This window comes from Anas platyrhynchos, chromosome 10 (genome assembly GCF_047663525.1).
Source record: "Anas platyrhynchos isolate ZD024472 breed Pekin duck chromosome 10, IASCAAS_PekinDuck_T2T, whole genome shotgun sequence".
In the NCBI taxonomy this organism is placed as follows: Eukaryota; Metazoa; Chordata; class Aves; order Anseriformes; family Anatidae; genus Anas; species Anas platyrhynchos.
The window spans coordinates 10,063,286-10,080,937 of record NC_092596.1 but is presented as its reverse complement, the minus strand read 5'-3'; the positions used below and the strand labels follow the sequence as shown (position 1 = coordinate 10,080,937).

Here is a 17,652-nt window from a genome sequence, read left to right as displayed (position 1 = left end):
CCCAACCCAGCAAGCCACGTTCAGCTATCTGAACGCCCCTATAGCCGTAACACTAATTTACTCTGAACCAGGTAGCCAGAACTGAAGTGAGCCTGTAAAGACAAAATTGCAGCACATACACATTGAACAGCTATTCTTAGATTCAGAGCTGTGAACTCCAGGCACTGCAGTCTGCAAACGCCACCTCGGATGTGCTCAGTGCAAGCCCCCACTCCCTGCAAAGGAGAGCTGAACTATTTGTTTAGACAACATTTACAGAGCCTCAGCACAGCCTGCCTTGGGATTACCATTCTGCCTCAACCCTTTGCTTTAGCAGGACCAGTTTTACAGGTCGCATCAGTCTTTTAATATTGTGGCATAGCTTTAGTCTCTTTCAAAAAATCATGCTTCATACAGAGTTCCACCACAGCACAATTCCTCCTTTTTGCTGTATGCTATTTCCTCTGAACATATGGTTGGTAGCCTTAATCTTTGCTGAATTCCTGCAGAGCAAGTCAAGTGGCGGTGCTATGAATGTGACCTTCCCTTCCCCTTTCACCCATGGATGCAAGTTTAGACTTGAACCAGATCTCATCAGCCTGCAGCACGCTGTTACTGCTTTAGCCAGAATTACTTAGCTGTTTTCTCCCCGAATAAGCCCTCTGCAGATCAGGTGATGTGCTCCTCAAGGCTAGAGCTACACAACAGAGAAACCAAACAGAGTTATCCCATTAGCTTTCTGACCAGCAGAGATTTCTTCACCAAGCACAGGGACATACACCCAAAAACACTTCCGTCCTTCCTAACGTACCCTGATACCCAAACCACCTCCAGCCCGCTTCTATCTTAAGTCAAGGTCCACCTTTAAAACAAACCAACTCTTACCGTGCACTTCTTTCCCCCCCTCACATGCTGTTTTTTTTCCTCCAATCAAATGTTTTTTTCCAGAAGGTCAATATAGATTACAGAGAGGTGCAATTATAAGCACACAGAACTGTACTTTGAAACCCTGTTCAGCCTGCCACTGAGAGGTACCATCTTCTTAAAATGAGCACAATTAAAACTCAAGTTTGCTAATTGATAAGGTTCTGTGCTTATGAAAGTGCAAAGTAAATATTACTTTGGACTCCGTTAAATCCTTAGCATTCTATGTGTTGGAGAGTATTAAGCAGGATTTGATCATATCTGATCTGGCTATTTATTGTGTTCTGCTGTTTTTATTGGCAGTTTTGTTTTGTTTTTGAACTAAGTTGGCATACCAGCAAGTTTCCACACAGAGCACTGATATAAGCAATAAAGAATTCCTCAGCCTAAACGTGTTGGTTATAAGAAAAGAAGTCTCCCAGAGCAGGATGATAAGGTCACTGCAGTCAAGTACAAGCACAATGAGATCTCTGAAAAGGAAAGTTGCTGCTGAAGCCCAGTTTGTCAGTCACAGAAAGCAGCACAGTAGTTTTTGGTAAGCTTTGCTAACAAATTGGTGCTCTGCTGCTGCAGAAACCCTGAAAGAGAATTTGTGCCACACAGTTCAAAGCACAGCCACGGGGCAATTCCCTCCTGGTGAGGAAGAGGAGGGCCCCAACAACTCACTGCAGCACGGGCAGGAGGAGATATCACCCCAGACAAGCCCTGTGGCCAGGCCCAGAGCTACTTCCCACTGCCTTGGCCTGGAGGAAGCTCTTGCCCTTGTTTGGTTTCACTGGATAGCATATGATGACAGCAAAAGCAGAAATGAAGGCAATTGGGAAACCCAGACTGTGAATTCACTGTTAGCACAGCTACAGCCGTTACAGAAATGGCAGGAGTTGCGGTTGCACAAAAACTGTTCCTTAACTAGCAGGCTACCATCACCTCTACTTCCAGACGATCGTACAGAGTCACCACAGGAGGCCAGAAGGAAACCCAGCCCAAAATGGGGTTCGAAGGGCAACGCGACCAGCTCATCTCCTGCGTTTGAGCCCACACTGTGACACCGGTCAGAACAAGACAAGGAACACCCAGTACTTCACAACACCACTAAAGCCAACTACTGGCAGGTCACTCCCTCTGGGCCATGCCACGCCAAGAGCCTGTGATGCTGGTCAGGTGAGTGTGGGGCTGCTGGTGCCCTGTGCCCCAGGCAGGGGGCAAAGCCCCACGGGGAGAGGAATGAGAGCAGGGGCTGGCAGCCAACTGAGACAATAGAGACAGATCTCAAGTGCAAAGAGAAAAAGGGTGTAACAGGAGAGAAAGTAATGGGCTAAAACAAAGGACAAGGAGGAAAGGCAACAGCAGCAACAAGCTCGGCCCTGTAGTTGTGCTAGAACACGTCCAGGAGTCACACAGCTGCAACAAGCAGCTTAACAAAAGCTGTCTTCTCCAGAATGTCACCGTCCTGGTTGTCAACAGTTTGGCTGGGAAGTTTCAACATGCCCTGGGGCCTGTAACCTGCCACGTAGGATAATCAGGACAGCAAGAGCCACTCCAACATAAATCCCTCAGCAGAAAGCTTAGGGCAGCACGGAAAGGAGGGAGCTCCTCTTGGAGCAGATGGCTCGTTTCAGGAGGCAGCTGCCAGCGGGATTAAGATGCTGTAAAACTCCCAGCAGCCAGGGTGATGAAAAGGACAGGGCCACAGGGGCTTTTCCTTCAAGCAGTGTTCCAGCAGTGTAAAAGGAGCTCCTCAGAGCTGCGGGGTTACACAAGCACGCAGCAAGCAGAGCTCAGGGCAGGGATGCTGCTGTCAGGTCAGTAGGAGAAACTCACCCAGCGGTAGCCAGATCCCAACAACATTTGTCAGCGGATGATTTCATTACACCAGAAACCTCTGCCTCAGAGGCCAGAACTCATCCACATTCTGGGTTTTAAATTCTTAAAGTGGAGCACAGTCACACATCTCATTAAGACTGCACACAATGAGCCTCCAGAGGCAGCCGCCGATTCCTCGTCTCACCGCTCACCTCCAGTGTTAACTGACAGAAACCCTCCCCACCCCTCGTGAGAGGTGCAGCTGCAAGTACGCAATTGTTTTCCAAGCCAGCTCAAGCTTTAAGACTCGCTATTCATTTTCACTGCTGTGTTTCTCTCAAGATGGGGCCGCTCAAAGCGCTGCCACCTGGCAGAGGACAAGCACAGCGGCGAGACATCGTACGTGGATCCCAAAGCTTGGGGTACAGCAAGCAGAGAAAGCTCACCCCTGACCCTTGTGGACAGGGCACCTGTTCTCACCGCTGCCAGAAGCCAGACAGCCCAGGGCTGTGTCTCAGGAAACAGTGGCTTGAAATAGAGCCAAAATTCATTCTTCATTTGAAAGATGGGCAGCCCGGGGAGGGAACACGCTGCTGGCAAGCAGGAGGCTCCCTGCAAGCCGGAGAGCGGCTCTGCCATCAGCCCCTGCGAAATGGAAACGACCTTTCACAGGGCTTTACCCTCACCGCGCTTTGCTGGTGAACAACGGAAAATCAGCCCCACACCGGGTTTGCCGGCTTCAGAACCAGTCAGCACGCAGCATACGGGCTGGAAACCGGGGAAAGAGCCCAAATCCGAAAGCCCCGGCCCCCCACCCGCCCCCGGCCGCCTCTCACCGACGTGGGACATGGGCAGCACGTCGTTGCCGGTGCCTCGGTAGTTGTAGATGACAGCGGCGTCGGCGCCGTGGTCCGCGGCCACGCGGATCTTATCGGCGAAGCTGCAGCCGCCCCCTCGCTGGATCAGGGCGAGCCAGCCGGAGCCGGAGCCGGAGCCGCCGGCCGGGGGGGCCCCGCTGAAGTTGGTGAGGGCGCTGCAAGCGTTGAAGCCGTCCTGGCCGTCGGGCAGCACCAGCAGCCCGGTGACCGCCTGCAGCGGCGAGTCCTGCCCGTACAGGCCGCCCTCGCCCGCCTCCCAGCCGCTCCGGTTGCCGGACGAGCCGTCCTCCCACGACACGTTGAGCCACGCCGTCCACACCGCCGCTGCCGCCCAGCTCCCCGGCGCGGCGCCCAGCAGCGCGCCCAGCGCCAGCAGCGCGGCCCCCGCCGCCATCTCCCGGCACGGCCCCGAACGGCTCGGCCCAGCCCGGCCCCGCCGCCTAAATCGGCGCGGCCCCGCCGCCGCCTCCGCCCACGGGGGAGGAGCGGGTCCGCCCCCGCTGAGGGGTCCCCGGGCGGCCGGGCGCTGAGGGGAGGTTGGAGTCCGCCTGCTCCTCGGAGGTGTTTGTGAGGGTGGGAGGCTCCGCTCCCAGGGGCTGCCGTGTGGGGGTTGCCCTCACAAGAAGGAGCCGCTCTCCAGATTGGCCTCGTGTCACTACACACGGGGTGGCCCTCTTGGTGGAGCCTATTGTTTAGAAAGGATTATTTCTTGTGTAGTGACGGATCTGCTACTGCCTCTGTAGCCATGACCAAAAATCCGAGTCACAGAGTGGTAGGGATTAGAAGGGACCTTGAAAGATGATCCAATCCCAAACTCTAAGCACAGAGTCAAACCCTTTTGTGGTACAAGCTGGCACCGCCTGGTTTTTCACACATGGCCTTCTGGCTGATCCCGAACCCACACGGCCGATAACCGGTACCTCAGCGCAGACCAACAGCACCCATTTTCCTTCACGTACACCTGTGCTGAGTGCAGGACAACCGGCGTTGGGCAACCAAGCCCAGCCCTGGGGACACCACCGGAGTTGGGCCAGGTGTGAATAACAACTGGGGGACAAGGGACTTGAATCCAGTCCCCACACCAGTGACCGCCCTGCTGAGTATGCCGCTTGCAGGCACAGCACCTGGCGAGGCTTTTGTAGCTCAGGAGCACAGGGAGATCAAAGTTTGGTTTTGCTGCTGAAACAGAAGCACAGCACGAGTAGGTGAAGCAATTTGCTAAAGATCAATATTGCTAAATACGCAGAGCTCACTGAGCTCTGTCCAAGCCTAAACAAGCCTCTCATTTTCTCATTCCACATGTAAGCAGACAACTCATTGCAACAGCATCTCTTGCTATGATAAGAAACATATCTTTTAAGAAATCAAATACATGTTTTTGTTTTGAAATCTGCTCCATATAGGCACAGGGAACAACTTAACGACACCCTGAAAACATAGCCAAGCTTTATAGGATGGAGAGGAGCCAAACCACTCAGCTTCAAATACCTTTGGAGCTTTAGGGATGTTTAGCTCTGGCATTTTCACCAAGACAAAATTGGACCAAAGACAAAAACTCTTGAGGATACAAAGCTTCCTACAGCCCTGGGGTTTTTAAGTGTGAGGCTTTGGCTCAGCAGCAGCGTTTTGCTTCTCCATACAGTTTGTAGCAGGATTAAAATAAAGCGACAAGATGGCAGATGTTAGGGCTGCAGCTTCATGTGTGGAAACGTTTTTTTGCAGTGGGAATAATGCAAGGAGCAGCCCCGTGGGGCATTGTAGCGGTGCTATGCTGAGGGACAGCTTCTTGTCCACTTCAGGCTTCATCTGGTAATAAATAACTTCCCCACTCTTTGGCAGCTGTTGTGCAACATGCACGCTATCCAGGACAGTGTCTGGTGGCAAAATATCCACAACATACTTGGTTAATCCCACCAAAACGAACACAGAGACTAAACTTGAACTTCTTACCATGCAGCATAATAACAAGCAACGATCCCTCTAAATGTGATAGCAGATGCTGCCATGGCATTATTTCACTACCAAGTTTCTGACTACTTGTTCAGGTAATGCTTCCACTTGCTTGAAAATAACCAAGTGAGCAAACAGCTGGCACAAACACCAAGGTTGTTCACTGTGTTTGGGGAATTTCTCAAGTTAGAAAAGCAAAGGAAGTCAAATGTTTGTGCTGGGAAAAGAAGTAGATGCTTGTGTTGATTATGTTCAGTCCTTCAGAGTAAACACTGGTAGCTCAGGCCTACTTCGCTGGGCAGAGACCACCTGCAGCTGGTCAGCGGCCCTCGAGCATAGTTAGTGTCTGCTCCGTGCCTACACAGCTGAGAAGAGCTGGGTGACAGCACTGGTATGGTGTCAGAGCACACAGGGACACACTGGCAGCAAACTGAAGTGAGAATGTTTTAAAAACAGCATGCAAATTATATGCATTTTAAACTACGTGTCTAACACTACCAACTTGCTGGGCTCTCATTGTTAATTAAATCTTCTTCCAGAATGGTAATTAATAAACAGGCCTGCAGACTCACCGAAGTGTATCCTTTACTCATGTTCAAAAAATATAGTTTGTCTGAAGGCGTTCAGTTCAGTTGCTCGTAATTCCCAAGAGAAAAGGAGCATCTGGAGTAGCATGCAAAAACAATAACTGCCACTAGAAATCCTGGTGGGATCAAGCAAGAGGAGCCCTAATAGATTTTTGTGTTTGTTTTGCCCCTGATTTTTTTCCTTGACATAAAAATCTGAGATTTTATAGATTTTGGAGAAAACACATTTTGTGCTGGAGAAAGAGGACAGACTTTGCAGAAGCTGTGACAAGTCATACAACATATCTACAAGTTGTACAACAAATCTCTGCTGCACTTATTTGCAAGATCTTTCTAAAAGTTTCTGAAAATAAAAGCACAGTAGCCCATGATGACCTAGCCCAAAATGACAGGATAAGAAACACTTAAGAGCTCCCACAAAATTAGAAGCAGAATTACATCTAAAGTAGGTTCTGCACGAAGGCATTTCTGGCACGGATCTGATTTTCTTTAACCTTAGAAGATTTTATTGTTTAAAAACCTAGGCTGCTGCCTAATTTTGCTTATAAATATATGTATTTTTCCCATGGCTACTAGGGGAGTCTCTGAGAAGTTCAAAAAATAGGCAGCACTTTCAGATATAGTGAAATTTTGAGAATGCTTTCCTTGACTTCTACAGGTATGGACCCTATCATCACCTGCAGCTTTATCTTAATTGAATAAATATTTAAGCATCTTTTCTTTTTTTCCCTGGAGGTTAAAAAAAAAAAAAAGAGTATGCTAAATATTGCTTTTTAACGTCAAGCCAGATCATTCAGGTCATATTGCTGATGAAAGACCTGTATGGTCATGACCTTCAAAGCTACATTTGTTTCTCATTCAAATACCCAGCAACGTGTCTTTGGAGGAGAGCTCACAAGGACACAAGAAATCTCGTCTGAGGCTGTGTTACAGCAGTTGGCACCAAATGCTCCAGGCCCTGTATATGGAACTGAAAGCATCTCTGAGCTTTCTCCACTAAATAACCCAGTGGAAAGGAGAAGCATTTGCAAAAGTGGAAAAAGAAAAAAAAAAGGAAAAAAAAACAAAAAACAAAAAACAAAACACACACCCTAAAATGAAAACAAAGACTCAATGACCTGGGACAAAAATTCATGAACAAATGTTACTCTGAATCACAAGTTAAAGACAAGAGATGCTGCATTTCCTTACCCCAAACCAGCTCATAGCCACAGCCAGCAATGGAAGGGACTTGGGTAGGTGACTTGCTCCAGAGTAGGCAACTGTGTGGGTAAAGCACCCCAAGTTTTTAATCCAACTGAAAAAAACAAGGTGTAGCAATGGAGCTTGTGGTCCTTTGTCCCTTTACAAAGAGGGCAGGTTTGGGCTGGACTAGGTGTAGAGGCTGGAAACCTCCAGAAGGATCTGTGGTGATTCTTCTAATCAGCTGTGGAAGACACAGCTTGCCAGCTCCAGCTAAGTTTCACTATGAATCTAGGAGCTTGTTTGGCTCTAACACAGCTTGGAAACTCCAGTATACACCTCTCCATTCACTGGAAGTGGGGAAAAAAAATGTTCATCAGATTGCCCTGTTTGCTGGAACTGAAGTAATCCACTTGGCTCATGAAATGTGCACAAAAGTCTCCTGTGCCAGAGAAGCAAATACTCTTTTTCAGTAGTTCTTGCAGAGTGGGAGCAACTGTTGTGACAGTGCTACATGTGCACTCCACTACCCCAGGGAAAATGGGTAAAATATTGTCCGCAGAGGCAGAAGATATGTAAGACAGAGTCTCACACAGTGACCAAAGCTCACATGCATTCTTTTTACCATCAATAAACTCATGACTTCATGAAATTACTTTTTCCATCTATCATTTCAACAGAGGTTGGTTGATAAATAGAAATAAGCAATACCTGGGAAATGCCAGAAAATTAAACCGAAGGCATTCCCCAAAGGTGACTACAAGGAGCCTTGAGCAAGCAAAGCATCTGATGAATTAAAACAAAAAAAAACAAAATTTCAAGAAAGGCAGAACTCGCAAGACAACATGCTTTCAATCTGTTTCAGTTTCAGATGGAGCTAAGCATGATGTTACTCAGGCCTGTTGATTCAATGGTGGTCTTTATTCAGCAATGGTGGAGTTTCCGAGCAGGGGGCTGAATCAGTGGTTCCCTTCCCTGAGGCACATTGGGCAACCTCCATCCAGCCTGGGGACCAACATTTTCCATACCATGCACATCATGCAGTTTATCAAATGAGAAGCGTCAGATGACTGGAAGGCTGAACACATCCACAAGAGCAGAACACGTTGACACTCGGCCCTCTGAGGAAGAGTACAGTACAGTTTAAAATATTTGCCCTTCCTGGGTTGGTTTGTGCTGAGGCACAGACTGTTAGGCCACAGGTTGCAGCTACTTGCAGGAATCAGTGGCACATCCCTGAGGAGCTTTGGCATCCAACCTGTGGCTGTCTTCAGTTCTGACTTCACCTCCATCAAACCTCCACAGACCTCTGTGAAAAGCCTTCACAAAGTCCTACAGGGAAAGGTTAGCAGTGACTCCAGCTGGTCCTGAATCCTTGTTTACAGCACAGAGCCAAACACAGGAATGCTCTGAATGGGAGCTTTTAAGATCACACAACTGCAGAAGCTCAGCTGTCAGCATAATTAGGACAGAAGTTGTGACACACTTCAGTGACCACAGCAATGTCAGTGGGGACTTTGCCAACAGCCTCAACAGGCCGGGGATGTGCCAGGCTCACTCATGCCTTCCATCTACCCCCAAAGTTGCTGACAAATGCCAGGATGCACACCACCCACTAGAAACCACCCCCAGAGAGGGACCTGGGAAGAGAAAAATGCATTAAAATGGAAATAAATAAATAAATAAATGTCATGAATGGGAAAACCATCCCTGACAGGGTGCATGAGATTCAGGCTGCCAGTGCTTTGAGCTGGCTGCAGCTCAGGGCTTCGGGCCTTCTCTGAGAAGGCTGTGGCGTTGTCTAAACCAAAGACTGGCTCCACACTAAATGATTTGTCCCTGTATTTTTATTTTTTTTCCTGAGGTTTATTCTGGCATGTGACTTCAAAGCATGACAGGCCTGAACTGCAACTCTGGCGCTAGAGGAAGCGCTCCTTTCAGCCTGAGAGAGAAGGCCTCACACCTGGGTTTAGGCTCAATGATGCCTCCCAGTGTGTGCTTCTTTCAACATCTCCTCCTTTAGATGGAAGAAACTGTAAGCCACAGGTATTTTTTTCGTCTGTGCCTTTTTGCACCTTTGTTTAGGCAAGTTCTGAGTTGAACCAGCCCAGCGGCAGCTTGAGAGAACGCTACAGGGTGAAGGCCAAGTGTGAACACAGCGGATCTATAAAGGTACCAAAAATTGTATTTCAGTTGTATTTATGTCATAATTATGTACAAATAAGGTTTGTGTTTCATGTTTTTCTCACTCTGTGGAATGCATGTGGTGCTGCACTTTCACCTAGGTGAACTTTTATGGCTCTGTCAACGTAGCTGGAGAGCCTCACTGAAAACAGCAGATTTTCACTGAAAACAGTGGTTGCTACAAACAAATTGCGGGGCCATGTAGCCTGAGAACACCTGACAATATTTAGGCTTAACTTTAAAATGAGGTAGTAACAAAAACATCTACAAAAACAATGGTGCACCTTATCACACCTTTGCTGATCCAGAGTTTCCATGTGCAAATGGCATAGTCTACACTCCACCAAAATCAACAGAAATACTTCTACCGGTTTTGTAAGGCATAAGATTCTTTTTCCTCTGTAAAAACCCTGTATAAATCCTCAGTTAGAAAGTCAGATGGGCTAGGATATAAGCAGACAGGGCAGTAAATTTAGACAGGAATTTTAAAAGAAAGGAGGCTGGTCCCAAAAGAGATTTAGTGAAATTTGGGCCCAAAATGTGTTCTAAAAGCCCCTGATCATCTGCTGCTTAGATCAGCTCCAAAATCTGCTGGTGATTCATTTTTGGTTTTGTTTTTCAAAGAAGTCCTGCTTGTCAATTGTATAGTTTTCCTGTCTGTGCTTATCCCTCTTCCCCTCAGACAACTTTCCTGCTTGTCTACACTGACAACCAATTTCAGAAAAATTGAGCTAAAAGCTTGGCAAATTCAAGAAGTTTCCCACAAGGTTTTTTACCTCGGCAGCTGGTGAGAAAACAGAATGCCTAGCTGGCTCCCACAGGGAGAGGCTGAAAACCCAGGTTTAGCAACCACACATAGCCTTTGGACAGCCAGCTCCTTGCTGCCTCTGCCCAGTGAGAGGCCCACTTGCGAGAAAGTTAGTTTTATTGTTTCAAGGAACAAGGAAGCAAAAAGGACTCCTCAACTGGTGCTGGGAACAGAAGTGAAGTCATAAGGATGGGAAAGAGGAAAAGCAGAAATATTTACCCGTGTGGAGTCAGAAGAGGTACAGGGACACAGGGGTCAGTTGTTAGGACAAAACAACACTTTGTTAGTTGTGTTACTCACATCATAATTTATTTGCTTCAAGCTCCCACTGTCCTGCTTCTAGATGTGCTTGCCCCTACCCAGATGGATGCCATTGACTGCTTTCCTGCAGTACCACAAGCACAAGAGGAGCATTGCACACCAGCGCAGTTTGGAGCTTGGGGGATTTCAAAGAAGCAGGAAAATAGATTTGAATCATCTCAGCTGATAAAAGGAACCAAGCCCAGCTCCTCTGTAGTGTGTCAGTGCACTGAGCACCTGGAGAAAAAGGTCTCGATCACTCTGTGCTTCACCAGGAGGGATCATCCCATGACATGTTGAGAAAAAATGTATGAAATTCTTAAATCCAGCTGGTATCCAGGCTCTGAGTCAGCCTGGGCAAGGCCCCCAAACCACAGGAGCCTTAAGAGGAGGTCAAAATTTAAACTAAATCTGCCTTGGTCAGTTTCTTCTTAGCTAGTGATGCCTAGCTCCTTGCTCAGGCAGTTACACTCAGGCAGTTCACAGCCTCAATGCCTTTTATTGATCCTTCTAAGGTGTTTCCACTGCAGTTCCACTCTGGAGAAGAGGTACCAGGAGCTGACTCTCACTGGTGTACTGACTCACACTACAGAAGAGTTGGGCTTGGTTTCTTTTATTAGCTGAGACAATTCAACTCTCACCTGGCAATGTCCCTAAGGGATGGTGACTACCAGGTTTGCATCATTATGTTTTTTTGGAGCTGTAACAACTCACCCAACTTCAACCGCAATGGCACAACAGATAAGAGGTTACACTGATAAGTGACTAATGAGAGCTGCGTATGTTCTATAGTAAACTAAATGCTTGCAATTAGATGCCAGACTGATTGACTCGATTAGATGCAAATACATCTTTTGGTGTTTCCATCAGGTTATTGTGCATCATTAAACAGAGGATGACAATTTTCGTTTTTTAGGGGAAACAGCCAGCAGGTCGGTTTCTTTTGGTGGTTCTGGCAGTTAAGGTTTTTCAAAGCTTTTCCTGAGCTTTGACAACAGAGGAAGCCCACTAGAGAGCCACATTATGGTACCAGTTCAAACCTTCCACTGTTTTTCTAAGCAGAATTTGGGCTCCCTGTATACATTTACCATCAGGTATATGGACAAACAAGTAGATCACAGTATGTCATCACCTGAAATAAACCCAATGCTCATCACATTGATTATCTTGGAAGCTAAAAGAACAGCAATAAATACCAATGAGGTGAGGGACTGGGCTTTGTTGGCTACATGTCATGGGAGACCTGGAAAATCCAGACCTGAATGCAGCTTGCTGGCAGCATGTGCTCTGTGGAGGTGGGCACAGCCTGCAGGGATTTCCCCGGTTGCCTGGGGAGAAGTAGGGAGCCCATCTGGAAGGAAAAGGCTGGCTGCTCTGGAAATCAGACAGTCCAACCCTCCTCTGATCAGGTGCAGCTAGAGACATGCCCAGGGCTCTGTCCCATCGGGTTTTGAGTATCTCCAAGGATGGAGACTCCACAGACTCCCTGTGGTCAGCCACCCTCACAGTGAAAAAGTGTTTTTCTTGTATGGCAGTTTCTGCCTGTTGCCTCTTGTTCTTTCACTGGGAATCACTGAGAAGAGTCTGTCTCTGTCATTCCTTGCCCCGTCAGGAATTTGTTCACATGGGTAAAGTCTCCCTGAGCCTTCTCTTTTCCACACTGACCTGCCCTGGGGTTCTCAGCCTCTCCTTGTATTGACTGGTCCAGCTGGTGAAGGACTGGGTGCTTCCACTTCCCAGCCACTGCACTCAGTGCAGAGAAGCATGGAGTTACTGAGACAATTTTCCCTGGCAATGACAGATGGAGGAATTTAGTCCACACAAAGAGTACACTGACTTTATGGAGGCACTTGGGCTGCTGTTAGCAGAGCCATTTACTTCAGAAGGACTTCACAAAAAGGGAAGTACATGGCATCTACTCTGTGGCAGTTCATTTGTTTTCACCTACAGGTCCCACAGGCTGCTCCAAGCTTGGACAGAGTACCTGGCTTTTTCTATACCAAACAGAGAGGATCACCAAAAATGTGTTGTAAAACAGAGATTACTCTAAAGTTCAAATGAGCAATGATATTTTAGAGAGTTAAGATGCGGAATCTGAGCAGGATTTTATACCAGCTTTCAAAACAAAAGCTAAAACCAAATTTCATTTTCAAGCATTTATCCCACAAGTTTTTGATAGCTATTGCATCAGTAGCTAGCAAGATCGTATCTCAAAGTACTTCTGAGATAAGAAAAGTAATACCTGGAGTCTATAGAATATCCTGGAAACAAGTTGGAAGGAAGTACAGATCCACAAAAACTCTTTTCAGTTAGTGTATTATTCAGAATTGCCAATTACGTCTGGTGTATGAATAAGCTGATATATCTACTTTGCCCTGTTATACAACGGTTCTGCCAGGATAATGATCTTCATGAGGCTTTAACCAGCAGATTTCCCTTTCACCGAGTCTTATGGAGTAAACGCATCAGAACTCGGTTGATATTGTAGCTTAGTTGCTACATGGGCATAGCATCCAAATGTCAGCAGTAATGATATATATACATATATTCTGTACTCCTCTATCCTGCCTCCTCTCCTGTCTTCTCTTGTAAATGAACAGGAAAAAAATGTAAGACCATACAGCCCTCTACCGACCCATGCCAGTACTGCTTAAAAGCAGGGACCAAACCCAGCTGTTCAGTGACTTTGCAGAGCACAGCTATTCTGCTACCATCCATGGTCCGATACTTCTTATTAAAAAAAGAAGCTCCAAAATATTTTGTTTATATTTTAATGTGGCTCAAAAAACTTGATAATTCCCTTAATTTTCATTTAAATGTTGAGGCACTGCACTGGAAAAATGCTGTTCCAGATTCATATTCCATTGCCTTTCCAGAGAAAATCATACAAGTGCTGGAACTACTAAAAAGAGATATTTTAATTGTTTTTCCTAGCAAGAGCTTAGTCTCTGTATCATTGAATCAACCTGACTTTATGCAAATAAGACATAACCACCTACAGAAAAATCTTCCAGATTAAACGAGAGCATTTTCCCATCAATGATTTGTGTAATCAGAGAGGGAACAGGAAAGATGTTGCCAACAGCTTGACCTCTGAAATTTTCTGTTAGTAAAAGCTAATACTGTATCAGTTTTATCTCATGGCTGCATGTATAATGATAAACCAATACCCACAATCATGTCAAACTGACAGCAGCTGCCAGAGACAATGAGGAAGGAGTCACCAAGAATAGACTTTTTTTTTCTCTTTGTCCCTTCCCAGCAACTTGAAATTACTAACATTTCCTGGACACCCAAACTTTGCCCAGAACTAACTAGCTAATTGCTGTAAAATTAAGCAGGTGCTTTTTGATGTGAAATACATACCTAATATTGTACCGCTGTAATGGAGAACAAGGCTGGTTAGAAATCTATTGATTTCATGTTAGTCAGAAGGAAGGAGGAAGGAAAAGCGAAGGAAAAACTGTGACCAAGGCCCAAAGTCCTAATAAGTTAACCTAGGTGACAGAATTCCGATAGACTTATTTATCTGCTACTATATTCCTGTATAGATGTGTGGTTGCCAATGTCAGGGCTGACCCGAGTGAGAGGCTAGCAATGATACTGGGCCTGCTGTTCCTTTTTTAATCAGGAGCTCAGATCACGGGCAGCAGCAGGGTAGATTTTCTCTCAGTGCCCTGCCAACAGGGCATTTTACCTCTAAAGGCTCCAACCCAAGCAAGGGAGAGCACTCATCACTGAGCCCCACAAACCTCTCTGTATGATGCCATCATTGGCAGATTCCATCCATATGCTACGGTTCCTTCCCCAGCTCTGTGAACAAGTCTACTACAGAAAGCTAAATCATTTCAAAGCACGCTCTTGTTCCAAGCGCTGCGCAGCAACGACCACTCCCCTCACAAGCATTTTCTGTTTGACCCCAAAAGTACAGCGCCACACTTTGCAGGCAGGGAAACAAACACAGGGGGAAGATGCACCTCTGTTGATTAGCTGAAGTCAAGAACTCATCTCACTGAATTTACCCTCACTGTATTTAACACGTGTGAGTCCTGCATTGGTTTATTAACTTTGTTTGACATGAAATAGAGCCTAATATTAGATTTCAAAGGAAGGGGATATATCTTACCATAAAAACCCTATAAAAATCACTAGTCTTTGAGAAAACTAAATTAATTTGGGGACTTAACATAGAATATGCAGTTAATTAATATTAAGGGATTACAAGCCTCATGAAATACATTCTTGGGTATGTGATACTTCTGTTGCTTTCAATATTTATTTTTTTTTAGAGAAAAAAACATCAGCAATATTAGGATCTGCTTTTAGAGCCCATCCTAAACAAGCACCTTGTTGCTGGAACCTAGTCTAACCGCCGTGGTTGTGACACCCGAGGGAACCTCAGTGTCCAGGCGAGGCTCCCACCCGCTCCCTGCATGGCACCTTACAGAGACCCTTGTGCAAGGCACGGGGTGGTGCGGAGCCACCCTGCTCCGGGCCAGCTCCAGTCCCCAAGCCTGGCAGGCACCCGTTGTGCAGCTCTGGGAAGCCAGCCCATTCCTTTTTTGTTTGTACAGCAGCAGTGTGAGCTGACAAGCTCCACAAACAACCCCGAAAAATCAAGGTAATTCAAATCTTTCTGTGCTGGCCACTAAAATCTAAATTGCTTTCTCCAGTTAGAAGAAAATATTTGGTTTATTGGCCATGACACATTTAAGCTCCATTAGCAAACAGTAGCTCAGCTCTATCGTGCTGTCTGATATCAGATATCAGCCAGTTGATTGGGCATTACAAGGCACGGCACTTTCAGTGCCATACAGCGCATGCGTTGTGCAATCCCTTAGGATGCATTTTGCTGGAGCTGGACTCCTGCACCTCACATGATGGTTAGATAAAGCACCTGCACTGCTGCTACAGCATGGGAAGTGCTCACTGAGACTCTGAACCAGCCTGCTCGAGGGCTGTGCTGGCTGACTCCTGCAAACTGCATGGCTGTGGGTGTCATACCCAGAAACCTCCTCATGTAGCAACCCAAAACAGTACCAGGGAGGTGATAAGTAAAATGCTGGCCCATCTCCACATGGAAAGCTTCTCAGTTTGCTCACAAAACCAGGCGAACTTTGACTTAAGCCAAAGAATTCCTAGTGCAGTGCTACCGAAGTGTATTTCAGGGCAGTAGCTATGTATATATTGCTTTTTACTAAAATTTTTATTATGCAGCTTGACCTAGAGAAGCACAGAAATAAAAGCCAAGCAATACAGTGTCACAGTTGGCTTCTTTTCCTTTGTGATAGATTCATAGCTATTAGGGCCAAAAGGTGTGATTAGAATAATTTTGTCTAACTTTTGGTTAAGGAATCTCAGAAGAGGCTGGGATCAGCTACTATTCAGAAAGGATTTTAAAAAAGATTAGAGGAAAAAAAAAAAAAAAAGGACAAGCTTTGCAAAGCATGTGCCTGTGCTTCAGATACTTGGAGGCTAGTTTGTTTGTGTCCTCCAGCCCTGAAATGTAAACTATTGCCTTCACAGCAGACACTACATGCTTCTCTACGTTACTATCCAGAACAATTTATGTGCTGTGAAAGTATAAAATGGGTATATAGCCATATAATAATATAATATATAAATACATAATAACTCCAGAATCACGGTTGGGCTACACCTTACCGAGCTCACAACATAAACAGCAGAGTATATCTCAACAGGTCAAGTCTCAGATTTATTTCATAATGCTTTTTTTTTTTTCCCATTGAGTATCTCGATTAAAGTAAGGATCACCCACAAACACCAATGCTTCCTTACAGTCCCATTGTGCTGTCCTGGACCAAACCCAAGAGAAACGATCACGTCCCGGTGCTTTACGCAGCGGTACTCACCGATATGCGACATGGGAATGGGGTAACTGCTTTTGTCCGGTGCATTGTAGATCACAGCTGCTGTCGCACCCATTCCAGCTGCCACCTTGATTTTTTCAGCAAAAGTGCAATTGCCTCTTTCAATCAGTGCTATCCACGGCGGTTCTGTGACGGTGAACTGAGTGTTTGAGTCACAGGCTTGAAGGTTAGCAGCTCTAGGAATGGCCACCGAGCCCTGAGCACTGAGCAGGGGGGAGCTTAACCCGTACAGGCCACATTCACACTGCTCAGACACAGACCTGTTACTGGTGCTGTTGAAATAGAACAAACGTACAAAGGCGTTCACAGGAACCGTCTCTGTAGGCTTGAAAAAAATACTAATAATCACCAGAAGGCAGAAAGAACTGAACTTATCCTGCCTCATTGCTTATTCATATAAGCGCAAAATTTAGATGCCTACAGATATTTTCAGCTAGCGGTGGCCACTGTCAGCCCTCAGCCTGCCGACCAGTTTGAAATTTCAGTTCCACCAGGAACCTGACACCACCTACATAAGTCCTCGATGCGTCAGCGTGCTTATCTGGAGTGGGGGCTGGGAGAGAACCCAAGTGACACACCTGTGTATTGTTAGGTAGACATGCAGAATAAAGGAACCTCTAAGTAACTTCTGGCTCTAACTTTCTGCTCCTCTGTCACCACACGTCATTCCCTCCCTAGCTCCCCCCACCGTTTCTGGCCAAATTCTGGCCCTGATGCTGTTTCCTAAGCCCCCTGCTCTAGGAAGTCTCCAGTTTCAACCTGAATGTCACTCCTGAAGGACCAGATCATCTTTCATTCAGTGATGCAAGCTCTTGTTTCACAATATGATCTGGGATGCAAATGACCTTGTTAAAAAGGTCAAAAGTGGAGGGAAATATTATTAAAAACAAACAAAACAACCAACCTCAGCTTACACACTAAAATAACCAAGTCGTTTTTCCTCCTCTTCTTCCTGATTGTTTCAGTCACCTACTCTATCAGGTCCAGCTTGTTCTGGTGTTTATAAGTAACCAATTTTAACATTGATTCATACCAATGCAAGAGATGTAGAATGACATAAACTGATCAAAGAAACCTTTTTCAGCCCTGTTTTCCTACCTTAGCTCACTTTCACGATTCTTGCTGAGATGTCTGAATGATTCTCACACTTCATTTTGGATATACAC

The 17,652-nt window shown here is 46.2% G+C and overlaps 1 protein-coding gene and 1 long non-coding RNA gene across 3 annotated transcripts in view; one reads left to right on the top strand and one right to left on the bottom strand.

Moving 5' to 3' along the window:
• RNF128 (ring finger protein 128) overlaps nt 1-17,018 on the bottom strand; it is a 41,015-nt gene extending 23,997 nt beyond the window's left edge. The window contains exon 1 of one of the 2 annotated variants that reach the window (XM_005020473.6): nt 16,469-17,018. In XM_005020473.6, the coding sequence (XP_005020530.2) occupies nt 16,469-16,871 (403 nt within the window). In that variant the 5' untranslated portion in view covers nt 16,872-17,018. Of the gene's footprint in view, nt 1-3,542; nt 4,023-16,468 lie in introns of those variants that run through there. The other variant, XM_027465163.3, reaches the window with a different exon arrangement.
• Nucleotides 4,061-17,652, top strand: part of LOC140003275 (uncharacterized) — a 33,342-nt gene continuing 19,750 nt past the window's right edge. The window contains exon 1 of the long non-coding RNA XR_011811604.1: nt 4,061-9,475. This is a non-coding gene — a long non-coding RNA (uncharacterized lncRNA). The remainder of the gene's footprint in view (nt 9,476-17,652) is intronic.